At 34.6% G+C, this 19,640-nt stretch overlaps 1 protein-coding gene across 4 annotated transcripts in view; it reads left to right on the forward strand.

The window, feature by feature from the left end:
• DIAPH3 (diaphanous related formin 3) overlaps nt 1–19,640 on the forward strand; it is a 246,028-nt gene that overhangs the window by 40,799 nt on the left and 185,589 nt on the right. For all 4 annotated transcript variants that reach the window (XM_055802324.1, XM_055802325.1, XM_055802326.1 and 1 more), the window contains 7 exons: nt 1,667–1,741; nt 1,825–1,894; nt 2,273–2,409; nt 2,867–2,972; nt 17,831–17,941; nt 18,371–18,489; nt 18,640–18,756. In XM_055802324.1, the coding sequence (XP_055658299.1) occupies nt 1,667–1,741; nt 1,825–1,894; nt 2,273–2,409; nt 2,867–2,972; nt 17,831–17,941; nt 18,371–18,489; nt 18,640–18,756 (735 nt within the window). The remainder of the gene's footprint in view (nt 1–1,666; nt 1,742–1,824; nt 1,895–2,272; nt 2,410–2,866; nt 2,973–17,830; nt 17,942–18,370; nt 18,490–18,639; nt 18,757–19,640) is intronic.

Raw genomic sequence — 19,640 nt, forward strand, 5'->3', positions numbered from 1 at the left:
CTAGCAGATATGAAGAACTGTTTAATCCCATTATAGGATGGGATTGGAAGTACTATGCATTTCAAATGAGTGTTGCATCTCCCTTGTGTTATTTCCAGCAGAATAGCTTATTATTTGTCACTGGTAAGGTCCCACCATTGTTGGAGTATCTAATTATTCTGGTTACTAATCAAAAGTGGTGATAAATACATTTTACCCAATATGTACAATGGCGTGCAAATAGATGTAACAGAACAAATGGTGAGTGGAGAGGCTATAATACAAATAAAGTGAATGTTCTAATTCTTTTACTAATTCTGATCAATGTCTTGATGTTGAACTTCTGATGCGGCAGAGCGGATGCTTCCTTTTTCTGTAAAAGACTTTATTTTGTTAATACATGACAAGAGATTTCATCAGCTGAAGTTTTTTTGAAGAAACTATTAGTACTACAGCCACAACAGAATCTGTATTTTGATGATGAAGATAATGAGAAGTATTACATGTTCATCATGCTAACTGTATCTGTTCTAAATAGAGATGGTTTTGTAATCACTTATTAGATAAAATTAATACTCTAATTTAGAACTGGGAAAGGTATTGAAGAGATACCCGTTATGAAATAATTTTCTGTCTTGTTAGCCAAAGACAATAAGAAATCCAAGGACTTGTCTTAACAGCAGTAGCATGGAAAGCATGGAGCTGTCAGGAAATATTTCTGCCTCTTATGGAAAGAGAAAAGTATTCACGTACTTGTGAATTAATTCCATAATGGACTGTTATAACTTCATCCTTTATAAAAGGAATTTCCTGAGCAAATACTCTACAGTTTTTCTGCTGTATGTGTGTTTTTGTTGCTTCTGCAGCCAACTTCTTCCAGTGGGATTTTGTTAGAAGTTTGAAATTTAAAATATCTGTGCCTGATACAGACATTGAAGTTTAAAAAGCAAATTATTCTTTCTGTTATGACTATGAATGACAGTGTTGTCCATGAGCTTTAGGGTTAGATAATTGACCAAACATTCTAGTTTCAGCAAGACCAACATCTACTGTCAAAGGCATGGCTGCAGTACTGCTGCCACTCATGCAATTACTTGTATTTGCCATCAAGGAGTTTTGAGCAATAGTAAACAGAACTGTGAAGCAGCTGTCTGGTAGAAACAACATGCCAAGGTTTAACCTCACCGAAAGATATCTTTGGCAATAGCTGAAATTTAAAATGTCTATTGTGTTTATGTGGAGATATTCCTATGTATTAATATCTCAAGTAACCACTTCTGCAACTGCCTTAGGTTTTCCCTTCCTTCTCTGCCATTTACGGTTAGATTCTGACCTTTCCAGGAGACCCTAAAACAGTATGCAGTAGGTATTTGTTTGTTTTCTTTCCTTATTTTGCAAGGGGTTTTTAATTACAGTTCTGTGCCAAAGAATGCTTAACTGTTAGTTTAAAAATTACAATTACTAAATTTAATGGCTACTATGATTTTAAAATCTTTTTTAGTTTAGGGTTATCTAATTGTGTCAATGAGTGAATGTAATGCCTCTTGATCTTCTGTTGAGTAAAGAGTTGATTTTGGGTTTTAAAATGATCCAGTTATATTGCTTTTATTTATGTTGACAATTTTCATTCATTTTCATTAGTCTTTGAAATATCAAATTTTTTCATGTCTATTTTCTTCCTCCCTAGCTGGGTTGAAAACTTTGGCCGAGAAGGTCTGGGGCTGCTGTTGGATGTTTTGGAAAGATTGGTTGAGACAAAAAAGTAAGGATGATTTCATATCAAATTGTCAGCTGTTGTTAATATGTAAACATTGTTTAATTACACTAAACTTTTCATCTATTCAGCCAGGACAAAGTTGTGAAGAGGAGTCAGCATAAGGTTGTACAGTGTTTGAGAGCCTTCATGAATAATAAGGTATGGGATTTTATTTAATCTAGAAATCTAAATTACTACAGTTCAATTAGATAATGTACATGATCAGTGGGTATAAGCCTGTGCAATCTGGAGAAGAGGTGTGCTGGTCAGCTGTGGTTTGAAGTTCTTTCTGCTGCCACTTCCCCTCTGTGGAAATATACTCAGAGAATAGTGTAAATTTTTGATGCTGATGTATGCCCTTATTACAGAGTAAGTGACCCATTTTGGACTTTTCTGTCACTTATTTTTTTTAATTAAGTCTTTGACAGCCATTTGAAATATTTACTTGAGGGAACTGTTGCTGTCTTTTGCTAGACGTTAGACGCAGTCATTTGGACTCCCTCCAACTCTCCTTACAACTGTTCTTCTGTTGTTTAGTATGGCTTGGAAAGAATTTTGGGAGAAGAGAGGAGCCTTCTGTTGCTCATCAAAGCAATTGATCCCAAGCAAACTAACATGATGACGGATATAGTTAAACTCCTTTCTGCAATGTGCATTGTTGGAGAGGAAAACATGTAAGTACTGTCTTTAGCCAGGAATAGGTAATTTTATGATATCCAAAACTATAGTTATACCTGAATAAAATGCAAAAATTCTTAACTTAGTACAGATATTCCTTTCAAACCTATATTGTCAGTTTTCAGAATAGCTTTGTCTGTGATTTTTGTTATGGTCATGTTAGTAAGAGTTTTCTGTTTGACATGTGGATGTACTGGTTAGGTGGAACCAGTTATGCAGCCATTCTTTTGCTTAAAATTTATTAGCATTACTTTTAAGGTATCTTAACCATTGTAATCCAATAAGTCATTTTTTGGCTACAAAAGTCTCCAAGGAAACAAGTAATGCTTAAACCTCTAAATTTATACACAACAAGTCGAGGCAGGTGAGTGCCTTGGCAGCATGGCTCTTCAGATAACAAATGAACAGCAAGGTTAACTATCTCCTGAGTGGAATGCTTTTATTTTCTTTCAGCCTTGAAAAAATTTTGGAAGCTGTAACAGCAGCTGCAGAGGAAAGGAATATTGATAGATTCTCTCCTATTGTAGAAGGTCTTCAGGATAACTCAGTTCAGCTGCAAGTAAGCAAATTTTCTTCACAAACCTCTGCAACAAGTAAAAATAAGATTACTTGTTTTTCTGTATTGAACAAACCATTACAATAAAAAGGAGAAGGGATACTGTTTCAAATAAGGGTCAATTTTTGGAATGCTGTCTATAATGTTATCTTTTAAAATGTGGTGTGGGAAGATTCAGAGCTGAGAAACACAGCAGTGTTGAAGATTAATTTGTTGATTTCTACTCACCCAAATCTTACAGACTTTGGGAATTACATTTGTATTGCCTTTGAAAATAAAGCATATGTTAAATATTCAGATGCAAAAATATTATCTCATTTCTGGTGAAATTTGTTGAAACTTAAAGATTAATAGTAAAAAAGCAACTTTTTAGACAACTGCTTTTTATAATTAGTGTTTAGATCAGCAGGAAATCTGTCCCTCTTTATGGTTTCAGAAAACTGCACCCATAGAGTCTGAGGAAAGAAATCTTTCCCTTATTTTCAGTTTGCTTCAGTTGGATATAGAGTTTACCACAGATATTCATGAAGAATAGTGCATTTCAATGGTCATTATAAATCATTTGTTAGAATATAAATATTAACTCACTGATTTTCATGAGATTCAGTTGAACTGAATGCTGTTCATATTTGTTATTCTCTGTGAATATTACAAAAATGTTAAAAGTTTGAAAGAAAGTTTGTGTTGCTCCAGTGTCACCTTTTGTATTAAATAGTCCATGCCTGACAGTAAAGATTACTGTTTGTTTCATCTGGGTCACAGAAAGCCTAACCATAAAGAAATATTGGAAGGTGGAGAGTAATTTGTAGTTGAATTATGCTGGTACCGATGGGATTCTCCTTTGAAAACTTGTTCCTCCTTTTTTATTCTTTCTTTCTTATAATGATAGTGGGGTTTGGGATGGAAGGGACATTTAAAGGTCATCTAGTTCCAATCCCTGTACTGTGAAGGGAGCATCTTTCGCTAGATCAGGCTTCTCAAAGCCCCATCCGACTTGATCTTGAACACTTCCTGGGGCATCCACAACTTCTCAGGATGCAATTGGCTCTCTGGGCTGCAAGCACATATTGCTGGCTCGTATCTAATTTTTCGGTATCTCCAGGTCCTTCTCTGAAGGGCTGCTGTCAACCTGTTCATTGCTTAGCCTGCACTGATGCTGGTTATTGCCCCAACCCAGGTGCAAGAAGTTGTACTTGGCCTTGAAACTCACGAGGTTCACTTGGACCTACTTCTCCAGCTTGTCGAGGTCCCTCTGGATGGCATCCCTTGATGTGCCCATCTTCAGCTTCCTAATATGTGATTTCATGTCTCTTCATTCTAGAATAGAGCTTTTTACAGTTACAGTTACTTATTTAGCTTTTTTATTTGTAGCCTCTGAATAAGTTGCTTTCTAACCCTTTTTAGTAGTCTAGATATTAACTTATAGTATAACTTACTGAGTAAACAGTCTGTCTTTTTTACCCAGTACTGTGAAAAACACTACCAGAACACTTTATTTTCTGAAGTGCATTCTAGAATACGTATTCTAGGAGTGCTAAACTGAGGCCAAACGATTATCATACAAAAGATGGAGGCAGAAAATTATTATTTGACATGAAATCAGTTAAATTCAGTTACTTTGATTTGACAAAGAAATAGTTGTCTTCTGTTTCTTTTATTTGTTTGGTTTCTTTGGATTTTTTTGTTATAGTGTGCATAGGTATCTTTGTGTTACCTGCCCTGAGCAAGAGATCTGATAGCAAGACTGGTTTTTTTTCTTCTTTTCTTTAAATCTTGCTGTCATAGCCATAGTGCGAATCAGTTACTGTGATAGGATAAGTTCAGCTTTGAATTACTGCTCAGTTTTCTGGCAGTAGGAATACATAGCCATGGCGTAGTTTGCCAGGTGAGTTGACAACTGAGGGAAGCACGATCCTCTAATATTTTTTTTCCTTTAATCTTGTAGGTGTTTGTTTATCTTGGCATGGATTTATTACTGAGTTAGAAATTTTTGACTGTAAACCAAATCAAAGAGTTTATGGATTCTCTAGTTCCTTCCTTTGCTTCAACCTTGAAGATTTCTAAATGCCTGTAATACATATAGCACTCCATTACCAATGATGATAGTCAGAGTTGCTTAGGAACCTCAGTCAGTCAAATTCAGGGTCAAGTAAGCTCTCCCCCAAGTAATAATTTTTATTGACTGGAAATGTAGGTTATTTTGTTTGTTCTTGCGTTTCATTTGTTGTTTGTTTTTAAAAGTGTGTCAGGTTGGTATTGGCTTCATATAGAAGATGTTGCTTCTGACTTGGCACAGAAAGATTGTCTTCCCCCACTCCTCCCTTTATTTGTTTTTTTTTCTTTAGAATTTTTTATTTTGCTAATGTATTGAAAGTCATAGTAATTGCCTTTAAGGGTCAAAAAAGAGACTTTATATTGGCAAGGCTGGAGTGGGACTGGAAAGGGGCAGTAAGGAGAAATGCAGAGTAATAATTTTTTTTCTTTGAGCAGTGGCTGGGAGGCTCAAACTACGGTTATGATTAGCCAGGACAGGGAGAAAAAGCTTTGAGCTCCAGTTGTACTGGGACTAGAAGGGGGCTGCAGAAGGAAAATGTAGGCTATAAGACAACAAATTTCCTGTTTTCCATGGCTTTTGAGTCTGCATTTTCCAGACTGGACATAAATTTCTTGTAATAATGGATCCTTACCTTAGGCATTTTTGCAAGAATCGTTGCTGTTCTTCAGTATTAAATTTAAATATATGATCTCATTTATTTCTGTTCTCCTTTGGGGTCTGTGTTTCATTTAGAATTTGAGATTAATGTTGTTCAGTTAACCAGTTCATATTCAATATTTTTTTGTTGTTGTTGTTGTTGCATGTTTTAACACCCTTGAGATAGTAGGCAGTCTGGATTTGGGCCAGATGTGCAAGCTTGGGCATGTCAGTCTTTCAGGACTATAACATTTGGCTCACTGCATTTGGGGCTTTTTTAACATTTGCATGGTTTTTAAGTCCTCAGTTCACTTATTTTAATTGTCTGGTTTACTTTGATATTGGGTCATGTTAAAGTAAAAAAAAAATTGTTATTATTGATCAACTTGAAAAACAAAAATATGAGAAGTTTGATATTAAGTTATGCTCATTTTTATTTATGTTTTAGTACATTAAGGTAAAAATGGCTAGATATTAAGAAAATTTTATTCATAGATATAATCAATCAAAGAATTAAAGAAAGAAGTCCAAATGCAGAAGTTAATTTTAATGTTGAATAATGGTAGTTCAGTGTCTCTTTACATTGGCTGAGCAGCTTTCTTCTTTATTTGGCATGAACAAGGGTATCAGTCAATTTTAAAAAATATCTTTATTTGGTAGGGAGAAATGGTTTAGATCATAGAAATTATGTAGTCCAATTTCAGGATATTGTATCTAACTTAAGAGCTAGTATTCTCTATAGAGCATGTAAGAGTTTGAAAACTTCCAGGTCCTTCACAGCACTTACATGAGATACCTAAATTTTAATAGTATGAAGGGTAGTATTTCTGTGACTGTTCTTTACTAGCTTGTAGGTATTCAGTCCTGAAATTAACCGCACTTTGTTTTGAGTGCCAGGCTTCCAAATGTGATCCTGAATTTTTGGGAGTTGCATATATTTGCATGTAAAGGAAAAAAGTTATGTACAAATCCCTTTGCTATACAGTTCAAAAAGCACAGGAAAACTTCCTTAAAAGCAACCCCTTCATTTGAAGCAACAGGTAAATTAAATTAATCTATGTCCTCCCCTTGTCCATGATGGGTACCAAAATGTGCATTTCAACCTTCTGTCTTTTTAAAAATTAAATAAATTTATAAGGGTCTCTAAGTCTATTAATATGCCTGGCAGAGTAAACTGAAGATGAACAGATAGTAGCTCTTTTGGATCAACGTTTAGGAATAGCCTTCAGAAATTATAATCCTTCGTGAACAGTGTTGGTAAGCAGCCCCTTTAAGAAACAGGTAGATACCAATATTAATGGTAGCTGTGACAGTTGATATTCAGGGAAAAAAAGTCATAACTGATTAACCACTTAAATCTTTCTCACAAATATAAGCACTTTCATGTTTACCATTTACAGCGACACTCAACTCCATTGGTGAGATACCACTGATGAGGTAACTGGAACAGTGCAGAAAACTTCAGCCCGGTTGTTAACTGTACAATAACAACTTTTATTTTTCTAGGACTACTGTTCAGATACTAAACAAGTACTTTTCTACTAGTTATGCCTTGTCATGATTCTGCTATATCTCCATTTGGTATTTGATTATCCTCTGATACAGAAGATAGGAGCATTGTTAAAACTGAGAATTTACTCTAAATGTTATAATTGTGACATTTAAGCTAAACATATTAATTTGGCTTTACTGAGAGTGTTACCTGTATTTCCTGAATATAGGTAACATTTCGCTGTTTCACTTGCTGTATCTTATGTAGGCATGGAAACCGTTAATGAAAGTTCTCTCTCTCCACCACCACCATGACCCCCCAAGTTAAACTTGTATTTGAACACATTTTTTTTTCATTAAGCCTTTTTTTTTTCCTTTTTTGGACTCCACAAATACTTTCTAGATTTCCTTTTTTAAGACCAGAAAAATCAAAGTTCTTCATGTGAATCAGTTGTAAACTTTTATAAGAATGACATTGACCTGGTGCTTAATTTGACAGTGTTTTAATGAGACAAAAGTTTACAGTTGTCAATTACTTGGTGTACTTGCCTTGATTATCTGCTTGATATGCGTAGGCTTGTTTTGTGGCGGTTCAATTTGACATTAACAACTGACCTTTTCAATTTTGATTTGACTAACGTTTCTGTTACTTATTGGGGCCTTTTACATATTCAGCCTTTATGATGACTTTTGTATTTTTAGTGGAAACTCTAGTATCTACTTTTTCCATTTGTTGAAAGCAAAGGATATTCTCCCTCTTGTCTTTGAGAAAATCCAAAATTATGGAAAGCATACTTAAATGGTTTTGATTCAAGACAAGATTGGTGATTTTAGTTTGAGAATATAACTATAGTCAGTAGTACTACTGAGTTTCTGGTTTTGTTAAAGTAAATGTACTTTATCATCTTAAGCCTGTATTCAAGAAAATGCATACAAGGAAATCTGGTACCTTGTATATTTATGACAACAACTGAAAAAGTCTAATACTTTGGTTGTTCAAGTCACAGGGGCAGGAAATACAGCTCTTCTGACAAAACCCATTTTGATGTATTTAAGACAATGATGAATACAACAACAAATTGTGTATTGCCCAGTTCTTCTCATTCTTCTCATAGAATCAAACGAATACTTCTACTCTCTAATCTTCATCTTTCATCACTGTTCCTCAAGCAGGTGTTTTAACTAATAGAAGAGTGTTATTCTTCTGTACAGTTCTAGTTGCAGCCAGCTCCTTCAAATTTTCCAGTTAGAACTGAGAAGAGGTATGATGTTGAGGGAAAGGTGCAATTCTGACTTTTCCAATTAGATTCCTGAAAAAATTGAAAATTTACCACTGTGGAAACCTGCAGGTGTTTCATGCCTGTCTAAGGAGAAGCACTTTTGTGAGAAAGTAAAAGGCCTTGTCTATTAATCAGCAGATTACGTTCTCTGTTTTTAGTTGTCACGGAATACCATTTCATCTCTCTTTTTAATCTAATAATATCAGAATGTGAGATGGTGTGGTCTGTGATATTTTGGTTAGCTGAATCACTTAATGACTATTGGCTGTTCTCTGCTAATGAGATCCTTTCCATAACTGTGTATGTAATAGGATGAATCAGAGCAAAGGTCACCTTATGTGGACACTGATAATAAGTATTTAAAAGCCATGTAAATATACATGTGTGTTGATGGTACATCTCAAAGTCATTACTAAGAATTTTTGTTATTAGCAAGGGTAAATAATTGATGAGCATCAATATAGTGTCTGTACTAAAGCCAAATCTGCAGCCAGTTTAATGCTGGCAAGCAGAATTTAACTAAATACACATAATCTTTACAGCCTTTTTTACAAATGCATACTTGCACTAAGAGTAACAAAGTGAAGCAGAAAAATCTTACTGCAGTTTTGCTTATTTAAATGGGCAATATATGGGAGAAGATGATACTTACCACATAGTATTGATTGTCTTGTCTATGCAAGGAAAGTACTGCTCTGAGCTGATGAGAGATACCTGACATTTTCCACCAGAAGAGGACCAGGTATAGTCTGTCTACTCTTCAACTGGGAAGAATGCAAGTTTAAAATACAGACTGTGGAATCCTCAAAAGAATGTATCTTGTAACTTGATAGGTATCCCTGGTTAGAATTGTGGAGGATTAGAATTTGAAGCTGTAATTTCTCACTTAGCAGAATATATCTGATTGCATTGGTCTAGTTCCTCATGGAGGAAAACATTCAGAACTTTGAGTTCCCAGGCAAAGTTCTTCTCTACCAAAAATAATATGTGTGTATCCATCAGCATATGTTGATCTCTTAGATAAACATACTAAGTCAAATATCGTAATTTCCCTTCCATGTGGTAGTAGGGTGTTAAAAGCATTCCAGACGGAATATATGTGCAGATTCAAAACCCCTCTGAAAACTAACGTGGTGGACTGCACTTAGCTTCAGTTCTTTAGGAATGAAGAAGGGAAGGAAGTGTTTAACTAAACTGCCAGGTGAAGTGAAATGTTTGCTCTTCACTTTTCCTTGAAGAAAGGAAAGTGCCTCTACACACCTTCACTGCATGCCTGTTGTAAACAGCAAGATACTCTCAAGATGTAATTACTCTCTGGGTTTGAGGTGCCCCTCAGGAAACAGTACTTAGAAATTGCAGTCCTCAGCACCACGACAGAATTTTAGAAGATACACCAAGAGAGCTGTGTATTACCGTATGCCTTTTGCTGTTGGACCCTGAAATAATTTTACTTTTTCAGGCATTTTCTCAGGGGCAAACGGACAAAATACCTCCACCTACAGAATCTAGAATTCCTTATGAATTGGTTTTGGATGTAGACCATTTGCCCAGAATGTTTTGCTTGCAGATTTTTGCCGCCTTAAGAAGATAATTTACCTATATTCACTAAACCTCATACTACCTCAGCAGAAGTACCTCTTCATTTGTTGAAGATGAGACATCTTTTGATGACACAGCTTTCCCACCTTGTGTCCATGCCTGCAAATACAAAAGACTGTCAGTCTGTTTATGGAATCTTATCCCAGGTAATTGATAGTAAAAGCATGTAGTTAGGGCCCACTCAGAGTGCAAGCAGTGACTGATAGTTCTGTTTCCCAAGAGCTGACATTTATAGAGTTTTCAACTGGAGTGTCACGGGCATTTTCCTTACATGTTACGTACTTTGAGAATTGTCAAGGAACGATGTTACAGTTGGGATAACTGTTCTTCAATTTTTTCTTAATTAGGAACGTTGAAGACAAATAATTGAGTGGATACTCATTGGAATTGTGTCTAGTATGAGTGCATTTAGAAACAAGCACTTGAAAAGAATTAGTTATCTGTAGCTTCCTTTCTCCCTTGAGAAGTTCTTTCAACTCTTTGGACGCTGTTTTCTTTTTGGTTTGACCCTTTGTTAGCAGAATTAGAGAGTGAACGGTCTCTTTTTGTGGAATAAATTACCATATCTGTTATTTCTATTGTGTTTCTTTTGATTAGTAGCCACACTTCAGAAGCAGGAAACAAACTCGCTGTTTGGCTTTTGTTATATTTGAAGTCAGTAGTACTTTCTTGGTAGTTTAATAATTCTAAATATCAATCTGTATTTGAATGTTCAAAATTTTTTAACCATGTTGTTAAGCGGTTTTAGTACTACTCTAAGATGAGAAAGTCATAATCTGGGATTTCTAAACAAAGGCCACATACCCCTATCTTTGTAATTTAAAAAAAAAAAAAAAAAGTCATGACAGACTTTATTTTTTGTTTTTCTGAGGCATTTTTGTGGTTGAGACTTTCTTCCTAAGCAAATAGACACAGATAGAGGTAAAATACCAGACTTGCTTAAAACTTTGTAAATTGGGAGCAAAGACCTTTCTAAGCCAGTGGCAGATCTTTCTCTTTAGCAATGTAAGACACTGAATAGGATTCAGTCTGCAAGTAAAACAACCCATCAAGCATTTCAGCTAGATATCTAAATTCAAGTAAACTATGGAAGTCCAAAGCTCAGTTTAGTTGTCTATGCATGAACTTCAAATGTCATTTTAGATGCCTTTGTAGATATGATGTGGTTCTTTTAGGAGATTCCCACCCTTCTGGATTGGCATTTGTAAGCCAGATGTGAGACGCTGCAGCAGCTGTAATGATACTCTGTATACTTTGTGTTCATGTTTAAACTGATGAATTAGGTCCCTAGTCAGTAAAGACAATGGATCCTGGAGTGCCCTCGTCACTCCGTGTGCGTTGCAAAGAAGATCATTTAGAATCCAGAATGTTAAAGAAGAAGCTTTAAGGAAGAATCTAGGAGACTACTGATTAACAAGAATGGGAGTTTAGCTATCTATATAGCTACATATAGATATCTGTCTACATATGGGCATCTACATGCAGGTATCTGAAGCATGAACTTTGCTGTCTTGGTAAACTCTCAAGAATTCTGGTTGAGTTTATTCTTGTGCATTACACAGATAGTAATTTAACAAAGCTTCCTAATTTTTCTTAAATTGGCTTACTGTCAAGCATAGGGTAATACTAATATATTGGTTTTCCAACTGCAAAGTTTAGGATAGCAAAAATTTTCTTTGCTCTTGAATCGTCCCTGGGTTATTGCTTAAAACTGCTTTTTAATAAGCCAGTCAGATGATGATCATCAAGTTTAAGAGGGCTATTTTTCTCTTTATCTTGGTTTTGGTGCGTTCCGCCAAAATCTAACTTTCCGGAATGCAGTGTTACTAGACTGTTCACAGGCTTGTTTCCTCTTCTTGATAGAATTTATCACATTTTTTTCCTTATGGGTTTTAGGTTTGCTAAGCAGGTCTACCTTGCTGTAATTTACTAGTGAATGAACTGATTTCAAATTACTAACATCATGCCTGATTTAAGTATTATATGCTAACTGCTATACTTTATAGTTTCATTTGGAGCATGTTTTAAATGTTTGTGATCTAGTAACAACAGGTTCTTTGTCTTTATCATCAGTCATCTGTAATTTTTAATCTTTTTTTTTTAAGTTTTCACAAAGTTAACTACTCAAACATAGATTGCTTAGACTTGTGTTTACTTCCTCTTGTATAACCTTTTCTCATTCTGCTTTTTGTAGACTTCTGTTTGGAATTTTCATTATTACTTTGTCTTTGTATTCCTTTAGAAATAGTTCACTACATAATCCAGTAGATTTTTGCCTTGTTTATTCCAGGAAAAATAAAGTATGTTCTGGTTATGAACTACAATTGAATTCCTACTTGATTAAATTTGACTAAAGTACTAGAATAACAGTACTTTTTACTGATGTGTTTATTGCTTTCCATTGTTGTATCTTGTCTCTGTTCTATTTGAATAGCACATGTACACATGTACTTGTTGGTTCGGCAAATTAGAAGAAAAAAATTGTTTTTTTTTTTTTGGGGGGGGGCAGCAATTACATCTGTAGACATCCTTTCATCTAAAATGCATTACTTTCTCAATGATAAAACTGTAGTTTGATCAGGATTTTCACAGTAGCATGCTTTGTTCAGTCTCTGATTGCCTCTTCATTGGTAGTTTAAATCAAGTGCGATAAATGCCGATTCCTAACTTAGTAATTCAGTCACATAAAGTTTTGCATGAAAATATACCATATTTTAAATTTCTGATAACAATGATGAAGTTTCCAGTTCTGTTGTAATCACACAACGTGGAGTTTGAATTTATTTGAAACGTAAATGTAACCTTGCAGTGCTGTCTTTATTACTGATGGTATGATAGTGTTGTCCAGTGAAGTCTGCAATCATTGAAATGCCTCACTGATGGTAACAAGAGTACAGGTGTTGATAGCATCTGTCAGTGTACAGAATTACTGGTTTTGAATGGCAGAGCTAATTCAATCAAGAAATTGCAATTGAATGAAAGACTCAGTACCTCAAGGAGATAAATAGGTAATGGTGTAACAGTTTTCAACTAAATAAACTCAAAATTAAGGGAAGAAAAATTTTTGTCGTGGCTGCTGAAGAAAAAATTCAAGTACTGGTGAAGCGGATCCATACCAAAGCAAATGCAAAAAGCTTTAAGAGTGAAGAATGCAGTCCACGCTTATCTAAGTGTGATAAGATTAGAATATATTATGTAAGGTATTGTTGCACTACATTTTAATTATTTTAGTTGCCTGCACTTTCTACCATTTGGTGCATCCAAATTCTTCACCATATTTTGACACTGCAATTTGTGCAGTGTCTGCGTCTAAAAAATACACCTCCTATTCAAAGCGAAGAATTTGTTTTAGGTCTAAATGAAGTCTTAATAGTCTAATCAAATTAGTCTCAGCAGTGCTAACACATGTCTTTCCTCACATCCCGTGCCTCTACTTCCCTATGTTGCATTTTAATTAGGATCATATTACTATCTGCTAGTTATATAAATGTATTTAACAGTAAACTTTATGCCACAAGCTTCTACAAGGCTAGTGGGGTGGTAGTCATTCTGTTACTAGACAAATCCTGTTGCAACTAAATAAGCCGAAACAGAGCTCCAGGCAGGCAAGCCAAGTCTCAAGTTAGGAAGCATGTTGTGTTAGCTTAACACAAAGCCTGTAGCATGCTACTAACAAAAATAGCTGGGCTGCAAGGCCATGTGTTCTGAACAATATTGTAAAGGACATGACAGAAAAATATTGAATATGAGAAGCTTTTTCAGTGTCCAAAAAGACTTGGTTGGGCAACAGGAAGGTCCTAATTTATTTTCTGTTGGATGCTGTAAGGCAATTACTGGAAGGTTTTATTCAGTCCACTTCTGAAAAGTGGACTGGACATCTTAGGCAGTTTGAAATTTTTTGTTGGTGTGTGGGGTTTAACTGTAGGCAACTCTTCAGAATTTTCCTTTAATTTATCTTTTGGTATTTTTAGTTTTGGGTTTTTTAGGGTTAGTGCCACTTTTTGTTACCTAGTGTAGAGCAATGCTTCAGTAGTAACAAACTACTAGAATAACTCTTAGAAATAGTACATGCACAGGAACAAGGTTTAGGAGTAGTACAAAGGTTTTGTTTGGATTTATTTGAAGAAAATAAATAAGTTAACTAATATTTTCCTTTTAGGTTTCTAAAATACTGTAGGCACACGTACAGAATCAAATTGCATAAAATTAGGGAAATAACAGATTTCAGGGAGAAGTGTAAATAAGAATTGTTCTGACAGGCACTAACTACAAAGATGAAGAATCCACCGTGTCATTTAAAGGCCCAAACTGTTATAAATTTAGCAGCTTTCCAAGTTGGCTGTTCAGAGGAGAATAACTGAGGATCGTTTCTTATTTATGATATTAAAGAAGCCCTGAATTTGAAAGATATTTTTCAAGGAAACATACCTTATTTAAGACAGAATGATTAAGATTGTGGTCCTGTTACCTGTATTCCTATTTGAGTTCTTTTAAAATTGACTGCCAGTAATGTAGTGCCAATATCTTTCTGAAAGAAAAGTACCAGAATTCCTCTTTAATATGTGTAAGGTTTTTCTTGTTACTCAATTAGATGATGGTCTAAGTGATCTCGCTGTAAAGAGTATGGAGAAAGGACAGGAACAGGCTTTCATTGCCTTGTGGTTTCTAGCTTTAGAAGTGCTTTACCTTTTTTTGTTTTATTAGTATTTTTATTAATTTTTTACATGTTACAAACTTTGCTGGCATAAAATATAAATACAGCTTTACGGGGGGAGGGAAATAAAAAAGTAGCAAGGAAACATTGCTTTGATAGACCTTAATACAGCCAAATAATCTTTAAGCCCTGAAAGCCTTTTTTTTAAAAAAAAAATTTAAACAAAAAATTTAATACTATTTTGTAGTTGGCTACTTAACATGCTGTTTTGTAAATTTTTTCTAAATGGCTTTGACATTTTGCAAACTTTTTTATTTTTATAAACTTTTATTTTATTAAACTTTTTTATTTTTATTATTTTATCCAGACTTAGACCAATCTGAGCATTCTTGTCTGTTACTTGAACCTTTCAAACACCTTCCATAGGTTTATGAAGCAAAACTTTGATTTACAAAGCCATGAGCCATGTTGCATTTTTTCATACTGTCCATTTATTCAACTTGCATTTTTTACATTACTCAGTAATTTTGTTATCTATTATACTTTTAATATATTTGCAGTGTAGTAAAGTCAAGCTTGCCAGTCTGTAGTTGTCCAGATCTTCCTGAAAACGTCCTTGTAAATATCAATATTATTTCTGACATCTTCCTTTTCTTGGGTGTCAACATGCTTTTCAGGATGAACTTCAATGCTGTAGCAAGTACTAAAGTTATTTTGTCCTCAGTTTCCTTCAAAACTCTAATATTTGAAGAGTGAATACTCTTTTGACTTCTTATTGTTGGCTTTCATCTTTAAGTTCTGTTGCCAGCCCCTGAACGTGTTTGTGTGTCTGTTCTACTTTGGGAACATCTCTCACACACCAGTAGAACATTTGATGAAGTGTTGCTATGGCTTTTATTTTCTTTGCGTACTCCTTTTCACTGTTGTCTTTTACTGACCCTACAGATTCTTTGGTTGTCTTCCTTGTTTCGTTATCTTTGAGAAAAAAGATGGTTAATCAGAGATGCTTTTTGCAAATTGTCCCTCAAACTTATTTTTTATTCTTTTTTTTTCTCTTTTTTTTTTTTTTTTGTCGTCTTAATACAGACAGCTTCATGCTCAATCAGCTGAGGTTTTGAGTCATCCCCCTACCTTGTGTTGTTTTATTTTGTTTAGTTGTCATAACTTGAATAATTGTCCTAGACTGGAATAAGTTACAGAAGTCTATCTTAACATTTTTATGCAGTTGATTTAAATAAGTGAATTTAGTGTGCTTTGTCCTATTGTGTCAATAAAGTAAAAACAATGCTTTTCGTTTTTATTATTATGCAGATCTAGGTATTTGCATGTACTGAGTTTCATAGAAGTTCTGAGGGCGTAGAACTTAATTTCAGCTCTTCATTCAAGTAAGAGGAATGATGAAAGCTTACTCCCTCCTATTACTGTTGGAAAGTTATTGATGCAAAGTATGTTGCATGACAGAGTAATGTAAGAATAGATGCTCTCATGGCAGTTTTTCTCCAGGAGAGGTGTCAGATGGGTTAGTATGGTGGTTTCAACCACACCATGCCACAGCACCGTCCCTTGAGTATTCTTGTCCTCTTCAGCATCTCCAGAAGTTGGAGAGATGGTCCTAACTCCTGCTGCAGAGTTGTGGAACCCTTGGGGGTTCTCTCTTCAAGTGACTCCAAATACCTCCATTTATGGGACTGGGTGGAGAATGCCTGATGCTTCATTGGGTCATTGTAACACTCTGTCCCCAACAACCTGCTGGAGCTCACAGTCTGCTTGACTTGATTTTTCAACAGCTTCACAGCTCTCACATTCATTAACAGGCTGTTTACACTTGTTACATCTCTGTTCTTATAACTAAGCTATTCCCTTCTCCTACAGTGTTAACTTGAAGTTAATCTATGTATACTAAGAGGTCTAAATTATGCTGATTGCCATGCACCCCCAAAACAGTTCAGCTAAAATAATATATAAAACTACTTTCATACTTGTATTTTTTTGTGGTAGGATAAATGTAGAATCATGGTTGCAGTCTGTGCTACCATTTAATCTTAGCATGTTCCTCTTGGAAACCTAATAGTCCTGTTGTTTCTTAAAAGTAAATCAAAGTAGCTTGGCCATCCAGTTCTTCTGGTGGCCGTATGTAAATTCAGCACTTGGAATTATATGTACTTTGAAGATGACTGATGCTTTATGTTCCTGGTATTGCCTTTTGCCTGAACACAGCATGCTACATCATCATTTTTTTGACAATAAAAGGCTTTACAACAAAGAAAGTATGTGAAACAGATTGCTTTAATTGTTTACATAGTATGTTAGGCCAGAAGACAATCCTAATCAGCTTTTAAAAAAACCCTTACAATGCTGGAAATACATGAATAACTTACTTCATGTGCATTGAAGCAAGATGTGCAAACAATAAAGAGTAAAAAAAGGAAATAATGGCTGTTGTCACCCTTACTTATGATTAATAACAAGTTGCCATTGTTCTGAGGACTTGTGAATCTGGTCAGTGGATTCCAGCTGCTCCTTGCTCTGGGTTTTCAAGATGAATCGGTTGATTCTTCAGAAGAGAGACTACTCACTAGTTGATTTGATGCTTACTTTTGAGCTGAAGTACTGGTTCCCATGAAGTATTCTATCACACTCAAAATATTTAAAAAGGGAAGATTTTTAAAAAGAGAAAGAAATCCATTCTTTTCTTCAGGCTCAATTTAGTTTAATCAGCATTTTTTCTTCTGTTTCCCACTGTTTACACAGACTTTTGCCTTTACCATTTCTATTATGTCACTAACTTTTAATGTATATATATAGATAAATATTTATTTACATTGATTTTCCTGTGTTGAGAATTATGTTATCAAGGTATTTACTATGTGCTAAAGTTCATTTACTAAAGGAACTTGCTCTTTTTATAAAATGACAAAATTAAATGGAGTGAGAAAATATTTCATTTTAATGGAAATTTGTGAACTAGTGTTTGGTATTTATAACTCATGCGGCTGATAAGAAATTTAAGTATCTTAATTATAAGATTATAGTAGATTGATAATTAGATATGATGCAATGTCTGGTTAGTGGTTTGTTATGTCTTTTTGACTGATGCATATTGAAATCTGAGAAATAAAATAGTTTAATATTTCCTCTGTTATAGGTAGCTTGCATGCAGCTCATCAATGCTCTTGTTACGTCTCCTGATGACTTGGATTTCAGGCTTCACATCAGAAATGAATTTATGCGTAGTGGATTGAAAGAGATATTGCCAGTAAGCGTCTTGTAGTCTGTCTTTGCATTACTATTTAAATTATTGGACTATTTGAGCTTGAGAGAGGGAATGGGACAGCAAGTTCTAATAAATTATTCTCAAAGGCATTTTATTAAGTCTGGGTGTAAGCAGTTAGATATGAGAATCAGTCTTAACATAAGAATGAAAAGGTGAAGTGTGCACTCTGAACTTTATGCCTGTTCCTCAGCATCTTAGGACTTTGATTTAGAACATGTGATGTGCTGTTGTGCAGACATTTGTTATGTCAGGCTGAAGTTGTGTTCACCTTTTGAATATTTAAATTAATTAATGTATTGTCACTTTAAATTTTAAAATAGCGTAGACTTACGGAAGTTATTAGAAAGATAAGGTTTATTTACATATGGAAATGATAATTTTGCAAGCCTTTCTGCTGTTTCTTCTTTGCAGCAATTGAAATGTATAAAGAATGAAGCACTAGATATTCAGCTGAAAGTGTTCAATGAGCATAAGGAAGAAGACATGATTGAATTCTCTCATCGTTTAGAAGATATTAGATCTGAACTAGAATATCCTTTTGATATTAGCAAGAGAAACATGAACAAAATAAAGTGTATAATGGACATTTTTCTGGTATAATTCCTGTTTTAAAAAGTTATCAGTCAACATTTGACTGAAATATTTTTTTTCCTTACTGTTATTCTCCTTAACGCTTTTACTGAAGTAAATGATGTTTACAACATGGTGTGGAATACAGTTAAGGACACTAGTGCTGAAGGATATTTTCTTTCTATTCTCCAACATCTTTTGCTGATAAGAAATGATTATTTTATACGGTATGTTTAATGCTATGTTAAATGTTAATTATGGGTTTTGTTGTCATTTAGTCATTAATAGAACATTTCTTCCATAAATTTAATGATAAATGCAATTTAGTCTCTTTCTGTGTGGACTGCAATTCATAAGTAATACTTTGTGAACTCATGTTCGAAAGTATCAGCTTTGAATAAAAATGCTGTCTATATATTTTGTCTCTTCTGCTTAGGCCACAGTTTTCTATATAAATAAAGAAAATTATTTTTGTTGAGATCTGAACCTTATTGACTGCAAACATAAGTGATTCAGGACAGGTCTCTTAATCAGTTATAAATCATGGTAGTAGCATTGCAATTTTGTGGTGTATTTGAGTCAATAGACAAAACCAAGTATGCACAAAAGAGCCCTTTGTACAGAAATCTGACCATAGGCTTATTTTAGAGCAACTTTTGGTTGGGAATTGAGTATTCTCAATATACATTATAGGTCAGTGTGAACTTATAGGTGTCTCTTAAATAACTTGTCAGATAAATTACAGCAAAATAGTTAATAAAATGTTAGATGTTTGAAGCTGCCAAATAATTTATTTTCTAAAATCTGCTTGTGTTGTTTTTGAGGAAACACTGGAGGAACCAGATACAAATTAATAGGGAAGGAAAGTCATCTGTTTTCTACATAACATTCTGCACAACCTTGTTTTCAAGCAAGGTCTAGTACAGGTGTACACTTAAAGGTTAAGAGTGTTTGCTGACGTGGGTACACCAGTGCTAGACGTCTTCTACCTGAAAGGTTTTGAATTCACAGCTTGAATGTTCTGGGCAAGTGAACTAGCTGTCATATCCCCCCAACATTTTAGAAAAAGTTTTTTTCCATTCCTCTTACTGAAGGAGGGCTGTAGTACATC

The sequence above is a fragment of the Falco peregrinus genome, chromosome 4 (assembly GCF_023634155.1).
Source record: "Falco peregrinus isolate bFalPer1 chromosome 4, bFalPer1.pri, whole genome shotgun sequence".
NCBI lineage: Eukaryota > Metazoa > Chordata > Aves > Falconiformes > Falconidae > Falco > Falco peregrinus.